This window comes from Arachis ipaensis, chromosome B07 (genome assembly GCF_000816755.2).
Source record: "Arachis ipaensis cultivar K30076 chromosome B07, Araip1.1, whole genome shotgun sequence".
NCBI classification, from domain to species: domain Eukaryota; kingdom Viridiplantae; phylum Streptophyta; class Magnoliopsida; order Fabales; family Fabaceae; genus Arachis; species Arachis ipaensis.
The window spans coordinates 1,225,899-1,243,462 of NC_029791.2; the positions used below are offsets into that span (position 1 = coordinate 1,225,899).

A 17,564-nucleotide genomic window follows, 5' to 3' on the forward strand; every position below is an offset into this window, starting at 1 on the left:
TCAATTCAGTTAGAAGTTATCGGAAAATGAAAATGAGCATACATGGAAGAGTCGCGGAAATTGGAAGGGAGAGGAAGAGGTATGCATTGGCGGTGGTGGATTGATCGAAAATGAGCGGCGAGGTTGGAGAGGAAGCGGAGGAGATTGGATGGTGGAAGGGGTAGAAAGCGCGAAGATGGTTGCGGAGGTAGTTGGAGTAGAGTGAGACGATGGCTACGTTGCTGGTTTTGGTGGATTCGGTTTCCGCCATTAAGTTTGAAGTCCCACATCGGTGATGTCTATTGAAGAACAAGAGTTTATATAATTAATGAGAAGTAACGATGTTTGCCAAGCTTAGTAATGCAAGGCATTAAGATGTTACAATTGGGCTTGAATGTGTGTTTGTTGATCTGTTTTCTCGTACCGAGTTGGGCCTCGGTTGTGCCTGACTCACAACACTAAAGGGATAACGGGTCACTGCACCAGCCCTTTTGGCCATTAAGTTTGAAGTCCCACATCGATGATATCAATTGAAGAAAAGTAATGATGTTTGCCAAGCTTACTGCACCAGCCCTTTTGGCCATTAAGTTTGAAGTCCCACATCGGTGATATCTATTGAAGAACAAGAGTTTATATAATTAATGAGAAGTAATGATGTTTGCCAAGCTTGGTAATGTAAGGCATTATGATGTTATAATTGGGCTTGAATGGGTGTTTGTTGACCTGTTCTCTCGTACCGAGTTGGGCCTCGGTTGTGCCCTTTTGGCCTATTTGGCCTTTTATTTTTTTTTATAATCAAATTTTTTTAACAATAATTAAAAAAAATTGCCTATTTGGCCTTTTATTTTTTTTTATAATCAAATTTTTTTAACAACAATTAAAAAAAATTGTCTTCATATATTTTCTTTTGCACAACCATTAAATAATTTTTTCTATTCATATTTTTTTGGAAAACAAAATTTTAAATCAAATAAAAATTAAATTTCACACTAATGAAATTTATAGCTAATCAATTTAATCTTTATAACTTTTAAAATTCATTAATTAAGTCGAATTTTATAACTATCTAGAATAAACTAGTAAAATAGTACTCCAAAATTTATATTGTTGACAAAAAAATTCACAAAAAATATTAACAACAAATAAACTTTCTTATAAATTTTAAATTTCATTAACTAGGGATGGTGCTTCACCCTCCAAACTCCTCCCCCTAAGCCAATTGAAGTCTCATTAACAGGTTTTGAGATTGTTCTCAAGTCCCATAGCCTCAAGGTTTCGTCGTAGCTACCGGTTACTAAGCTATTTGGATCATGAGAACTCTTTTGAATGCAACAAACACCCATTTTGTGAGCTTTGGAATTCTGAAATACCAGACTGGAAGGACCATCCCTTAAATCCCAACAACTGAATTTACAATCATCAGAGCCAGTATATACCAAATTTGGTTGGTGGATATCAAATGCGGTTGTCCAGAGTTCAAAGTCATGTGCCTTCCATTCTTCTTGTATTTCCAACTTGGATTCAAGGAAAAAAACAATGGATACAGAGCCATCAGAAAGCCCCACTGTCATGGATGTGCCTGAAGGGTTCCAGTCCAAATCTGAGAGAATATTAGAATAAGATGTCAGTTATACATGTATCAGTTACTGTCTAATCTTTTTGGATAGTGCCATTTGTGGGGGTTTGGATTTCACCTACAAATAGGATAATGTGTTCTTTCAAAGCTTAATTGTCGTTGTTATTTCTTAACTTGCACAAGCTATGTCTCATTATCAACTGAGGTAGATGTGGATATATATTATTAATTAATTTATTATGGTACTATATACTATACTATATACACCTTAAAGTTGTGTTATTTTATTCCACTTCCTTTGGAAAATGAAATATTAATGGTATGCTTTGAGTTTGTACTTATTGAGAATGAGAATGTTTTGAAGCAAAGACTATGAATTGGGATATTTGTTAACAAAGATGACTCATCTCATGCATTTTCTTCGCTTTTTAATATTGATATTGGACCCATGCCGGTGTATGAGAATGATATGGGGGTGGGAGGTGTCTAACAAAAATGTGGGTTCAGGGTAGTAGGAACTCGGACCCTTCGAGGACAGCAAGCAAAACCCACGGTCCGATTTCTTTGCGTTTGTATCTGCTTGGAGTGGAAGCAAAACCCACGGTCCGATTTCTTTGCGTTTGTATCTGCTTGGAGTGGAACTCGGACCCTCCGAGTTGCATGCAAAATTCTTCCTTGTGATATCGTTGGGTCCGATTTCATGCATACGAATTTTCATCTCTCACCCAAACAAATCGGACCATTCGATTTGTTACTAAAAATTTAAAATTCAAAAAAAACGCAGGGTCCGATTTCCTTCTGCCCAAACTGACAAAAAACCTGTCCCACAAATATGTCTGTTTCACCCCTAAATCATATCGGAGCAAAGCACACACATGCCCCCATTTCCAAAAAATTGAGCCCATTTTCTTTTTGGGGGTCATGTAATGATATCTTCTGTACTGATAACGATATATACTGTAAAATTGCAGCAAAAATTTTAGTACTACTATGACATGATAGTGAATTTATTAACCGAATCCCCAAGTTATTATGAGTGTTATTTCTTTTTCGGTCTTGAGTTATTGTGAGTTATTTATCAATCACCTTTATTTTCTTCTTCTATACTTTTCATAGAGTTATATTCAGAAGGAAACGGTCCATGAAATGATTTTTGGCAAACACAATATATTAATTACTTTTAAAAATTGTGTTTATGAGCAATGAAGATGTTCATATAGTTGCCCTTAAGCTTCCTAGTTCTTAAGAGGAATGGAAAAGATGCAATATAATATATACTTTAACCACATAGAATTTCCCTTAAAAGTAAAGTATAAGCTAGGTATAAGTAATTTTTAAAAAGTCAACTATAAACTAGGTATAATGAATAATGCAGTCCACAATTTCTCATTGCAATTGGAATCAAATTTTTTTCTCCAAAATTAAGGAATTCTCCCCTCTTCCTTACTTGTTTTACAATCAAAATGTGCCATATAACATTGTCTCATTGTAATTGAAATTAAATATTTCCCTCTAAAATTAAAGAATTATTTCCTTCTCTTTACTAATTTAGTAATTTTACAACAAAAATATGCCACATGTCACTCCCTCGTTGCAATTGAAATTAAATCTTTCCCTCCAAAATTAAAAGAGTTCTCCTCTCCTCCCTCTTTCTTTTTCTATTTCTCTCATTTCTTCGACCACTCTATCTATTTTAAATATCATTATCAATATCAATGACTAATTACTAATTTGACAATTAAAATATGCAAAATGACATTCTTTTATTGCATTAAAATTAAAATTGAAATATTAAAATTAAAATTGAAATATATCTATATTATGTATCATATATTACTATCTAATTTAATAATCAAATTTTATAATTTATATTTTATATTAGTAATTTGACAAATCAAAATATGTCATCGGATATTTTTTTACAATTAAAATAAAATTTTTCTTCCAAAATTAACAAACTCTCACTCTCATTCTCATTCTTCATCTTTATCTTTCTCTCTCTTTTCTCTCATTCTTCTATCTTTCTCTTCTACAGAAAATAAAATTGACAAAATAATATAATTTAAATAAAAAATATTATTATTAGAGAAAATCTCTACATACAAGTGTTTTGCGTTTACAAGCTTTACAAGTCTGAAGAGAACGAAACCCACTAAACGCGTTGCTTATGTGACGTGCCTCTTTAACAGACTTTTAAATCTATTCAAATCAATTAACGCGCAAATATATAACTTCTATTTTTCAAAAGATTTCGTTTCTTTTTTCGAGTTTCTTGCCAAATTTGTTGAATCTCCTTCGTGCGTTCTCTCTTTGCTTCGTTTTTTTTCGATTTTCATGGTTTCTGAAATCAAGTTTTGAAATCGTTTTAAAGATAATGGAACTTCAGAAATACACCCAAACGATTACATAAATACACCCAAACGGTTACAGAAAGGATTACAGAAATACACTCAAACGGTTACAGAAATACACCTAAAGGATTACAGCAATACACCCAAAGGATTTAAGAAATACACCCAAAAGAGGGGGAGACAGTATATTTCTTTTTGAAATCTTTTAATATTTTGCTGATTATGGATGAGGCATATGACAGAGACAATCTAGAAGAAAAACCTAGAGGAACAGTAAAACAGTATCTTGAATAATGTTTCTTCGTTTTTTTTAGTGATTTTTTATGGAGATTTATATCTTTTCTTCTTGATTTCTTCTACTCTTCGCGAAGAGTTGGGGGGGAATGCATGATAGTTAGTATTTAGTGATTTTTTATGGAGATTTATATCTTTTCTTCTTGATTTCTTCTACTTTTCGCGAGGGGGGGGGAATGCATGATAGTTAGTATTAGTCAAGAACAGTACCGGTTGTTCCACGTGATCCTTATAAAAGCCAACTGTAGAATCCTTTGCTTTTTGAACCCAATTATCAAGATCAGAACTTCCCATCAAACTACTATGTCGCAAGAGCCAAATGGAACAGGCAGACAGACCAATTGCACCACATGTATAGCCGATCCAATATTGGGTTATTTTCCTTGGTTTTCTGTGGTTGGTAACCTGAAAAAAAATAGAAACAAAAAATTCTAGCAAAGAATTTTGTCAAAGTCATTCGTAAACCAACTAGTTTTACCCTAACAAATAGTTGATTCATTGTTCAACTCATTGTTCTCCATTTCAACAGCCTCTAAGGAGCCAAGGAGGCAAGGTTGGAGGGAGGAGAGACTATAGAGGCTCAAGTAGTATCAAGCATGTATGTACTCATGAATTATAAAGTCCAACAAATAACACCTGATGGTAGGGTTTACTAATTAACTTCTTCACAATTCACAAAGTTAAGAAAAAGGGTCCTAACAGTTGGTTCACAGGTGAAGACAGGAGAGACAGGGAGAGAATGTGATAAAATAACAAGATGAAAAGTTTGGTAAGCCAACTCTGGGAAAAACCACATTTGAAAACTATAATCAGTTAATCACCAACAAATATCTATCATTCCGATATCTGAGACAAGGAGACTCTAGTAATACATAGTGATTAAACAGCAATTCCTTTAGAGGACTCCGTAGTGTGTCTTTTGTAAATGTTACAGAAGAAAAATAGCTATGAGTTCACGAGTGCTAAACAGCAATGGAAATAAAAATTACCAATACTAAAAGAATTAGCTGCTGGAAATTGAACGATGAACTTATGAGGAATAGATCCTTTTTTATTCTTGCTCACAATCTTAAGTTACAAATAGTTTACAATTTATACTTTATACACAGTTTAACCATTAGAAGGCCAGTTTTATACTTTTATTAGTAGAACTCTAATATATAAACACTTTCTCAGCTACCATACAAATATAAGCAAAAATTTATGACAGTCATCTCCTTGAGAATTTGACAAGACATCATAAGATAGAAGCTCTTACAAGAACAGATATGTAAGAATCCAGCTTTTGTAAGTTTTGATATATAGAATTGATAGCATCCCTGATTTCACAATCTGTCCACTGGGAATCCTCCTGATTTATTTCCGGCAGCTTCTTAAACAGTAGTGGAATTGAATAGCTTCCATCAACAGAAGAATCAGTCTGAAAAGTGAATGTTGGTTCCAGGAAGAAAAGGTTAAATATGGAAAAAAAATTGCCAAATACAGGTTGAAAATTTACTAGCATCCGATTTCTGAACACATAAACAAGTTACAAGCATAAATATTTGCAGAACACACACATATTTGAATATCATGACTAAAGATGCTGAAAAACTGTAAATCTTAAAGAGTGTATCAAAACAAAACCATGATAATAACGAATGAAAACAATAAAATAAAATAAAACCTCTGATTTAGATTGCCAAAACTGGAGATTCTTCTCTATACTATGCAAGTTCAACAAAACATGTTCCCGTATATCCTCCAATACACCATGCACTCTAGATTCCTTTATGATCCTGCAAGATAACATCATCATAATCAAAACCTAAACCTAGCATTCATTGCACGTGAAAAAAAAAAGAATTATACAACGCGGAGAAATTAAATTCACGAGTAGAATCGAAGCACGTGACATTGATTTTAATTCAGTTAGAAGTTATCGGAAAATGAAAATGAGCATACATGGAAGAGTCGCGGAAATTGGAAGGGAGAGGAAGAGGTATATATGCATTGGCGGTGGTGGATTGATCGGAAAGGAGCGGCGAGGTTGGAGAGGAAGCGGAGGAGATTGGATGGATGGAAGGGGTAGAAAGCGCGAAGACGGTTGCGGAGGTAGTTGGAGTAGAGTGAGACGATGGTTACGTTGCTGGTTTTGGTGGATTCGGTTTCCGCCATTAAGTTTGAAGTCCCACATCGGTGATGTATATTGAAGAACAAGAGTTTATATAATTAATGAGAAGCAATGATGTCTGCCAAGCATTGGCATCACTATTATACAATTGGGCTTGAATGGGTGTTTGTTGACCTGTTTTCTCGTACCGAGTTGGGCCTCGGTTGTGCTTGACTCACAACAATAAAGAGGGAAAATGGGTCACTACACCAGCCCGCCTTTCATTTTTTTTATTAATTGAATTTTTTTAACAACAATTAAAAAAAATTGTCTTCATATATTTTCTTTTGCACAACCATTAAATAATCTTTTCTATTCATATTTTTTTGGAAAACAAAATTTTAAAATCAAATAAAAATTATATTTCACACTAATAAAATTTATAGCTAATCAATTTAATCTTTATAACTTTTAAAATTCATTAATTAAGTCGAATTTTATAACTATCTAGAATAAACTAGTAAAATAGTACTCCAAAATTTATATTGTTGACAAAAAAATTCACAAAAAATATTAACAACAAATAAACTTCCTTATAACTTTTAAATTTCATTAATTAGGTCGAGTTTTATAATTATCTAAAATAAACTACTAAAATGGTACTCGAAAATTTATATTATTGACAAAAAAATTTACAAAAAATATTAACAATAAATAAGCTTCTAAAAATTTTAAAAATGAGGCGAAAAGAATCAGATATATATATTTTAAAAATAGATTTTAGAGATCAAATTTTTTATTCAAATATTTATAACATTGTTCTAAATTCTTCGCTTGACAAGTCTCACTTCGGTCATATATATTAGAGCACACGGGTTTATAAAACTTATGAGAAGGTGTAACATTTTTCGAACTTAATAACGCGAGCTTGTGACCTGAGCGGGGGCATTATTGTGATGGAACATGGATTTGGATATTCTTCGTTGGGCTAAATGGGTTTGCAATATGCTGTCATGTCCTCTCCAAGATGAGAGTTGGATCTCGGGACTTGGGTGTAAGCTAGAGGGTAAAGAGTTAACAGGCTGCTGCACTCTCGACCCACATGGCCTGGTATCAGTTATCACTGTCTAATCTTTTTGGATAGTGCCATTTGTGGGGGTTTGGATTTCACCTACAAATAGGATAATGTGTTCTTTCAAATCTTAATTGTCGTTGTTATTTCTTAACTTGCACTAGGGGTGCACATGGGGCCGGGTGAAGCCGGGTTTGCCGTGACCCGAACCCGACCCTAAATAATGATCGGGTCTATTTATGAGACCCTTACCCGATCCTAGACCCGATGAAATCGTGTTACTTTCGGGCCACACTTAAGCCGGGTCTAAACCGGGTGAAGCCCGGGTCTTGATCAAGTTTATCACGACATCACCAAAAATTAGATTCTACATCTTTTAAACCTCTAAATTTTGGAAAATAATTATTCCATAACATTGCAACATTCACATAATAATAATTTAGAATCTAATAATAATAATTTAAAGTTTCATAATAATAATTATATCAATTACACATTAAACATTCAAAGTTCAAAAGACAATTAAAACAAAGTTAACAACCAACACAAGATTAACATAATAATAATAATTTATATTGTCATACCAACCAATAACAACAAAATATTAAGTAGTAAACAACTACACGGGTCCAACGGGTCGAAACCAGGTGACCCGAGGCTTGGCCCGAACCCGATTTAATAAATAATCGGGACCATCAATTAAAATTTCGGGTCTGACCGGATCATAACGAAACCGAACCAAATTAATCTCGAAGTCATCGGACCCGGTCCGGATCTTCGGGCCAGACCGGGTCTTGTGCACCCCTAACTTGCACAAGCTATGTCCCATTATCAACTGAGGTAGATGTGGATCCATATTATTAATTAACTTATTATGGTACTATATACTATATACACCTTAAAGTTGTGTTATTTTATTCCACTTCCTTTGGAAAATGAAATATTAATGGTATGCTTTGAGTTTGTACTTATTTAGAATGAGAATGTTTTGAAGCAAAGACTATGAATTGGGATATTTGTTAACAAAGATGACTCATCTCGTGCATTTTCTTTTTGGGGGTCATGTAATGATATCTTCTGTACTGATAACGATATATACTGTAAAATTGCAGCAAAAATTTTAGTACTACTATGACATGATAGTGAATTTATTAACCGAATCCCCAAGTTATTATGAGTGTTATTTCTTTTTCGGTCTTGACTCTTGAGTTATTGTGAGTTATTTATCAATCACCTTTATTTTCTTCTTCTATACTTTTCATAGTTATATTCAGAAGGAAACGGTCCATGAAATGATTTTTGGCAAACACAATATATTAATTACTTTTAAAAATTGTGTTCATGAGCAATGAAGATGTTCATATATTTGCCCTTAAGCTTCCTAGTTCTTAAGAGGAATGGAAAAGATGCAATATAATATATACTTTAACCCCATAGAATTTCCCTTAAAAGTAAAGTATAAGCTAGGTATAAGTAATTTTTAAAAAGTCAACTATAAACTAGGTATAATGAATAATGCAGTCCACAATTTCTCATTGTAATTGGAATCAAATTTTTTCTTCTAAAATTAAGAAATTCTCTCATCTTTCTTATTAGTTTTACAATCAAAATGTACCACATAACATTGTCTTATTGTAAATGAAATTAAATATTTTCCTCTAAAATTAAAGAATTATTTCCTTCTCTTTACTAATTTAGTAATTTTACAACAAAAATATGCCACATTTCACTCCCTCGTTACAATTGAAATCAAATCTTTTCCTCCAAAATTAAAAGAGTTCTCCTCTCCTCCCTCTTTCTTTTTCTATTTCTCTCATTCCTTCACCACTCTATCTATTTTAAATATCATTATCAATATCAATGACTAATTACTAATTTGACAATTAAAATATGCAAAATGACATTCTTTAATTGCATTAAAATTAAAATTGAAATATTAAAATTAAAATTGAAATATACCTATATTATGTATCATATATTACTATCTAATTTAATAATCAAATGTATCACATGACACTTTCTTATTAAAATTGAGAGAAAATATTTTTTTTCAAAATTAATAAACTCCCTTCTTAAATTCTCTCATCTACCTCCATTTTTTTATTTCTCTCTACTATTTTTACTCTATATATAATTTATATTTTATATTAGTAATTTGACAAATCAAAATATGTCATCGGATATTTTTTTACAATTAAAATAAATTTTTTCTTCCAAAATTAACAAACTCTCACTTTCATTCTCATTCTTCGTCTTTATCTTTCTCCCTCTTTTCTCTCATTCTTCTATCTTTCGCTTCTACAGAAAATAAAATTGACAAAATAATATAATTTAAATAAAAAATATTATTATTAGAGAAAATCTCTACATACAAGTATTTTGCATTTACAAGCTTTACAAGTCTGAAGAGAACGAAACCCACTAAACGCGCTGCTTATGTTACGTGCCTCTTTAACAGACTTTTAAATCTATTCAAATCAATTAACGCGCAAATATATAACTTCCATTTTTCAAAATATTTCGTTTCTTTTTTCGAATTTCTTGCCAAATTTGTTGGATCTCCTTCGTGCGTTCTCTCTTTGCTTCGTTTTTTTTTTATTTTCATGATTTCTGAAATCAAGCTTTGAAATCGTTTTGAAGATAATGGAACTTCATAAATACACCAAAACGATTACATAAATACACCCAAATGGTTACAGAAATACACCTAAACGGTTACAGAAAAGATTACAGAAATTCACCCAAACGGTTACAGAAATACACCCAAAACAAGGGGATACAGTATATTTCTTCTTGAAATCTTTTAATGTTTTGCTGGTTAAGGATGAGGCACATGACAGAGACAATCTAGAAGAAAAACCTAGAAGAACAGTAAAATCATATCTTGAATAATGTTTCTTCGTTTTTTCTGGTGATTTTTTATGGAGATTTGTATCTTTTTTTCTTGATTTCTTCTACTTTTCGCGAAGAGTTGGAACGTTTCTCTAGAATCTTAGTTTGTTTTGAATGTTCCTTAAATCTTGACGGTTTGCGTTTTGATTGAGGAAGAAGAGGAAGAGTGAACGTGTTGTGGAAATGTGATTAAGGCGCGTGCGTTGGACGCTTGATTCTAAAAGAGTGGTGTGCGTGTTTTTTTCTTGGACTTGAAGCAACTTATATAGCTTGTAAACCAAAAAGGCTTGTATGTGTAGCAAGCTTCCTATTATTGTTATTATATACATAATTTTTTTATTTAATTTTAAATTTTCACCGCTTATATTTCTAATCTATATTTTCATTTCTCTTCTCTTCATTCGATATTCCTTACACACGTTTCGGCCGGCCTGCTAACTGACAAACTCGGCTTAACTTCTTCATGTTCCAACAAATTTTCCGGGCTTTCACTGCTATGTGTGCTTGCCATTTTGCTTCAATACATCATATTCATCTTCAAACTTGACATGTGAAATCATTTCATAATCATGATCTGCTGTTCTATGTCCTCGGCCACGACCTCTACCTCTCCCCCTACCCCTTCCTCTGCCACTAGTATTTCTGGCCTCTAGCTGCACAAATTATAAGATAACATAAAAAAAAACTGATATATTACTGCGGATTCATACAAGAAAAAGGAGAAGTCATATAACTTCTAATTTGAAGTAATTTAAAACATTTGATACATTACCATCTTATTTCTCTTTTGCTCCTCATCGCTGTCATTATCATCACCTTCCGCAACTTTCCTGATGTAAGATATAAGATAAACAAAATTCAGCGAGAATAGAACATTTTCAAAATAACAAACAACAGAATCAAGCAAAGCACAAACCTCCTCTTAGGGATAGAACGATCATCACCCGTCGCACCAGAACCACCTAAATCAGGAACCTTGTTGAGAATATCTTTCAGAAAATCAAACACATTAAATGTCTGGACACAATGCTTTATGCAAAGGCAAGGATTCAAGTAATTGAAGCTATTATCTTTCAAGGAATTATGGAAGTATAAGTACAAGTAAAATTTAGATAGTAAAATAAAGAATTTAATTTTGATGAGCAGTCAGTGTAAAGCAGTTCTACACGTGAATTCAATTACGTATTGTCACATCAGCAAAATAACCACCTTTTAGTTTGATTGCGTGAATGGTTATCCAAAAGAACGAATATGATTGGACAATTGTGTAGAATTTTTTTACTGTCAGGTGCATCAAAATTAAATTTATAAAATAAAATAAAAATATTACAAGCTTAAATTAAGATGGGAAATAACAATCTAAATATTGTCCTTATCTCTGATGGATTTTAATTGTATTCTACCTAAGTGCATCACAAATCAACTAGACTATAGAAAATATCAATCATTGTTCCATTCTTCTCTTTGAATGGAGAGGAGAGGCAGGAAGAATATAGAAGACAAGACAATTTTTCCATTTCAACAGCCTCTAAGGAGCCAAGGAGGCAAGGTTGGAGGGAGGAGAGACTATAGAGGCTCAAGTAGTATCGAGCATGTATGTACTCATGAATTATAAAGTCCAACAAATAGTTTACAATTTATACTTTATACACAGTTTAACCATTAGAAGGCCAGTTTTATTAATAGAACTCTAATATATAAACACTTTCTCAACTACCATACAAATATAAGCAAAAATTTATGACAGTCATCTCCTTGAGAAATTGACAAGACATCATAAGATAGAAGCTCTTACAAGAACAGATATGTAAGAATCCAGCTTTTGTAAATTTTGATATATAGAATTGATAGCATCTAGCATCCCTGATTTCACAATCTGTCCACTGGGAATCCTCCTGATTTATTTCCGGCAGCTTCTTAAACAGTAGTGGAATTGAATAGCTTCCATCAACAGAAGAATCAGTCTGAAAAGTGAATGTTGGTTCCAGGAAGAAAAGGTTAAATATGGAAAAAAAATTGCCAAATACAGGTTGAAAATTTACTAGCATCCGATTTCTGAACACATAAACAAGTTACAAGCATAAATATTTGCAGAGCACACACATATTTGAATATCATGACTAAAGATGCTGAAAAACTGTAAATCTTAAAGAGTGTATCAAAACAAAATCATGATAATAACGAATGAAAACAATAAAATAAAACCTCTGATTTAGATTGCCAAAACTGGAGATTCTTCTCTATACTATGCAAGTTCAACAAAACATGTTCCAGTATATCCTCCAATACACCATGCACTCTAGATTCCTTTATGATCCTGCAAGATAACATCATCATAATCAAAACCTAAACCTAGCATTCATTGCACGTGAAAAAAAAAGAATTATACAACGCGGAGAAATTAAATTCACGAGTAGAATCGAAGCACGTGACATTGGTTTCAATTCAGTTAGAAGTTATCGGAAAATGAAAATGAGCATACATGGAAGAGTCGCGGAAATTGGAAGGGAGAGGAAGAGGTATGCATTGGCGGTGGTGGATTGATCGGAAAGGAGCGGCGAGGTTGGAGAGGAAGCGGAGGAGATTGGATGGATGGAAGGGGTAGAAAGCGCGAAGACGGTTGCGGAGGTAGTTGGAGTAGAGTGAGACGATGGTTACGTTGCTGGTTTTGGTGGATTCGGTTTCCGCCGTTAAGTTTGAAGTCCCACATCGGTGATGTATATTGAAGAATAAGCGTTTATATAATTAATGAGACGCAATGATGTTTGCCAAGCATTGGCATCATTACTATACAATTGGGCTTGAATGGGTGTTTGCTGACCTGTTCTCTCGTACCGAGTTGGGCCTCGGTTGTGCCTGATTCACGACAATAAAGAGGGATTTCAGGTCACTACACCAGCCCTTTTGGCCAATTGGCCTTTTATTTTTTTAATAATTGAATTTTTTTAACAACAATTAAAAAAAATTGTCTTCATATATTTTCTTTTACACAACCATTAAATAATCTTTTCTATTCATATTTTTTTGGAAAACAAAATTTTAAAATCAAATAAAAATTATATTTCACACTAATAAAATTTATAGCTAATCAATTTAATCTTTATAACTTTTAAAATTCATTAATTAAGTCGAATTTTATAACTATTTAGAATAAACTAGTAAAATAGTATTCCAAAATTTATATTGTTGACAAAAAATATTAACAACAAATAAATCTCCTTATAACTTTTAAATTTTATTAATTAGGTCGAGTTTTATAATTATCAAAAATAAACTACTAAAATGGTACTCGAAAATTTATATTATTGACAAAAAAATTTACAAAAAATATTAACAATAAATAAGCTTCTAAAAAATTTAAAAATGAGGCAAAAAGAATCAGATATATATATTTTAAAAATAGATTTTAGAGATCAATTTTTTTATTCAAATATTTATAACGTTGTTCTAAATTCTTCGCTTGACAAGTCTCACCTCGGTCATATATATTAGAGCACACGGGTTTATAAAACTTATGAGAAGGTGTAACATTTTTCGAACTTAATAACGCAAGCTTGTGACCTGAGTGGGGGTATTATTGTGATGAAACATGGGTTTGGATATTCTTGGTTGGGCTAAATGGGTTTGCAATATGCTGTCCTATCCTCTCCAAGTTGAGAGTTGGGTCTCGGGACTTGGATGTAGGCTAGAGGGTAAAGGGTTAACAGGCTGCTGTACTCTCGACCCACATGACGTGGTATGTTTTGCTCATAAACCATCACTTTTTTTTTTTAACTAATTTCTTTTTAATAAAAACTTTAGAAGTAGATTATAGTTGATTTTTTTTTAACAATTAAACAATGTTTTCCGTTCATAATTTTCTTTTGCACAACTATTAAACGATGGAATACTTTTTTTAACAACTGTTAAATAATTTTTTTCATCCGTAATTTTTTTTTGAAAAATACTTTAGAATCAAACAAAAATTAAATTTAACACTAATAAATTATCTAGCTAATCAATTTAATCCTTAAAATTTTTAAAATTGATTAATTAAGTCGAGTTTTATAATTATCTACTTTGACATTGTTAATAAAATGACAATAACAACGTCGTGCCGATATGGTCCAATAGCTTTTGAATTTTCTTCACCAACATATATCGATAAACTTTATTTTAATTGTTATTCAATAATTAATTTAGTCATGAGTTTTATAATAAAGTAAATTAACTTAGTCTCTTATGTAGATTATCTCTTTGATGAAATTAGTAAAATCCTAAAATAATGATGATCATTATCTTTTTCTTCATTGATTAGGTTAAGGAATCAATAAATAAGGGATTTGAAATAATAATAAAAAAGTGGAAATGCTTTGTGTCACTCATGCTTCCAACCTTCCTGCAATCATATGATTCAACAAATAAATAGTTAAGCATTACATTTTTTTCCAGATTGCTACAAACATTAAGCATAAAGCTTACAAGTTAATCTCATTTTCTGGCTTCCATACTCGAACAAGTTTGTCATAGAATGAGCAAGTAGCCACAATTGGTTTGGTTCTCTCAACTCTCTGATTTGCTTCACCTTTCTGCCAATCTGCTCCATATGCAAGGGAATCATGCTTCTTGTAAGTTTCCAACACTTGCGCTTCGTTGCCCTTGATGGACACAATTGCAAAACCATTGTGCATACATGCAGCCAAGACCAAGTTTGGAATGTAGGGATGGTGCTTCACCCTCCAAACTCCTCCCCCTAAGCCAATTGAAGTCTCATTAACAGGTTTTGAGATTGTTCTCAAGTCCCATACCCTCAAGGTTTCGTCGTAGCTACCGGTTACTAAGCTATTTGGATCATGAGAACGCTTTTGAATGCAACAAACACCCATTTTGTGAGCTTTGGAATTCTGAAATACCAGATTGGAAGGACCATCCCTTAAATCCCAACAACTGAATTTACAATCATCAGAGCCAGTATATACCAAATTTGGTTGGTGGATATCAAATGCGGTTGTCCAGAGTTCAAAGTCATGTGCCTTCCATTCTTCTTGTATTTCCAACTTGGATTCAAGGAAAGAAACAATGGATACAGAGCCATCAGAAAGCCCCACTGTCATGGATGTGCCTGAAGGGTTCCAGTCCAGGTACAAGCACATAGAGTCGCTGATTTTTTCACTGATCATATGCTTTAAATTAATCCCTGCCATAGCATCAATATTTATCAATTGAAAAAACTCTTATTAGAAACATTCCTTGGCAAAATAGAAACTTATGTCATAGAGAAACCAAATCCTAGTGCACTATTATTGTAATTGAAAACAAAAGTGCTACAATTACGAATAATACCTGCTATCAAGCTTAGAAAGAAATGAAGATCTAAAGTTGGATTGGTTTTGAAATATTCAAATAGTGTTAAGGAAGCTTAATGAAGAATATATCAATACCTTCAACCCCGTTACAGCTACTTTCCAGCACATGAATTCTCAAGTATCCATCAGCATCAGCTTGAGAAAGAAAAGGATTTGAATGCTGTCCGGGCGGGCTCCACTTTATGTCGAAAATGCCAGAGGTCTCCACACTGCAAACCAAGTCAAGGTGGTCATCACCACCAGCTATGTCACTGCCATCAACACTGAAGAGAGAAATGCTTCCATGTCGACTGGGACGGTCACCTTCTTGGAGATTGTATGTGGAGGCAGCCAGAACATGGTGGTACGAATCATGTGGACAAAACTCCACAGCATCAGCATTGCCATCCAAATAGTAATGTGCTATATCCATAACAAAATGGGGTTTGTCCAACTACCTTAGACACCAACCACGCATTAAACAAAAACCAAGTCATGTGATTGAATCAATGAACGTAAAATCGTTAACAAAAAGCTACATTGTTGACAATCAAAGTAGAAAATAAAGATCAAATGATTGATAAGTCAATATATCTTCTTAAAATAGTAATTATTCATAAGAAAACAAGGGAGTGACGTGATTGGGAACTTATATCAAACACATGGTGGGCAACTTATGAAGTATCAGCATAATAACAAGTAACAAACACCATAATATACAAACTCAAAGACTTCTCTTTCTCCTAACATATTCTCATTTATCTTTTTCAATTTGATCAAAAAAATCTATTGCTGCTTTACGTGATTTACAAACCTTTTCTTTGGTCCAAGTGTTTCTTCTTCTTCTTCTTCTTCTTCTTCTCTCTCTTTCTCTTTGGGCCTGTGCTTTTAAAAAGAAAAAAAATATTCCTAGAATTCGTTTCCTCTGACCAAAAAAACTCTTTGTTCTAATAAATTTTTGAATAATCACTCAAATTAAATTTTAAAAATGTTAGATAGAATACATTTCTAAAAGATAAAAAAAGATAGATTTTCTTATGGAAGAGATTAATTTTTTAATAATACCTTTAATTTATTAAAAATTATTTATTTAGTGTACATGTTGAAAATTTTATTAAAATTAATAGAAAGACTAATTTATTTAACAAAAAACATTTTTGAAAAATTAAAACGGTGTCCCACACTCCCAATTATTGAAGGATATATATTTATATATTTATTTTTAATTAGAACTATCATTGCTGAGTTGCAGTCATACCATACATTCATAGCTCAATTATTAATTTATTATTGTACCTTCAATTTTTCCTTTTGACTGTTAGCTCCAAAGTCAAAGCACCATGTTTATTTTGGTTACTCTTTGACAAGTCAATGATAAATTTATTCTAAATCAAAATTTTATTTAAAAATTTATTGTTAGTCAATTAATTATTATATACACAAAATAAAATTTAAATTTTTATATTTATTTAAATAGATAAATAAATTAACTACTAAACTAATTCAAATGGATTAAAGTAGCATGTTTATGATCATGACTCAATCTCATATGATTGCCACATTTGTATGCGTTAATTGATATTGGCAATTATTTCGATCACTTTTGAAAATTTAAATGTAAATTACTTTTATTAAATAGTATCATATAATAAATTTATGTTAAGCATTTTTAATACATAAAATATCATATACCTAATCAATTTAATTCATATTAAAAGTTTAAACATTTTTTTTTTACCAAAAATATGAAGACTCGAATCCGCAACCTTTTAGATGAGAATGAGAGATTATGTCATTTGAACTATTAGCACTGAAACACACACGTTGTTATAGATAGATTAGAAAAATGTGATATCCACAATCAACACATTACAAATTCTTCACAAAAGCTTGCGTGATTAACAATCCAATTCTAATGAATAATGAGGCCGTGTGTCACAATCCAGTTCTAATGAATAATTGAATATTTTGCTATGAAAATTTT

General features: G+C 32.2%; 4 protein-coding genes across 4 annotated transcripts; all 4 read right to left on the reverse strand.

Moving 5' to 3' along the window:
* LOC107606465 (diphthine methyltransferase homolog) lies at positions 1,155-2,273 on the reverse strand. The gene is made up of 2 exons (XM_016308528.1): positions 2,108-2,273; positions 1,155-1,579 (listed from the first exon to the last, which is right to left on the reverse strand). Exons 1-2 carry the CDS (start codon positions 2,271-2,273, stop codon positions 1,155-1,157), a joined length of 591 nt encoding a protein of 196 aa, XP_016164014.1.
* Positions 4,354-5,992, reverse strand: LOC110264587 (protein DGS1, mitochondrial-like). Its single transcript, XM_021106714.1, has 3 exons — positions 5,889-5,992; positions 5,459-5,711; positions 4,354-4,605 (listed from the first exon to the last, which is right to left on the reverse strand). The coding sequence occupies exons 1-3, from the start codon at positions 5,990-5,992 to the stop codon at positions 4,354-4,356; spliced, it is 609 nt and encodes a 202-aa protein (XP_020962373.1).
* Positions 10,736-12,966, reverse strand: LOC107606464. The gene is made up of 5 exons (XM_021106715.1): positions 12,739-12,966; positions 12,130-12,220; positions 11,173-11,326; positions 11,029-11,086; positions 10,736-10,909 (listed from the first exon to the last, which is right to left on the reverse strand). The coding sequence occupies exons 1-5, from the start codon at positions 12,964-12,966 to the stop codon at positions 10,751-10,753; spliced, it is 690 nt and encodes a 229-aa protein (XP_020962374.1). The 3' UTR covers positions 10,736-10,750.
* LOC107608002 (diphthine methyltransferase homolog) lies at positions 14,522-16,033 on the reverse strand (the record flags this gene model as incomplete). The annotated part of the gene is given in 2 exon segments (XM_021106866.1): positions 14,522-15,432; positions 15,677-16,033. Coding segments are annotated over 2 exon segments (1,056 nt in total). The 3' UTR covers positions 14,522-14,713.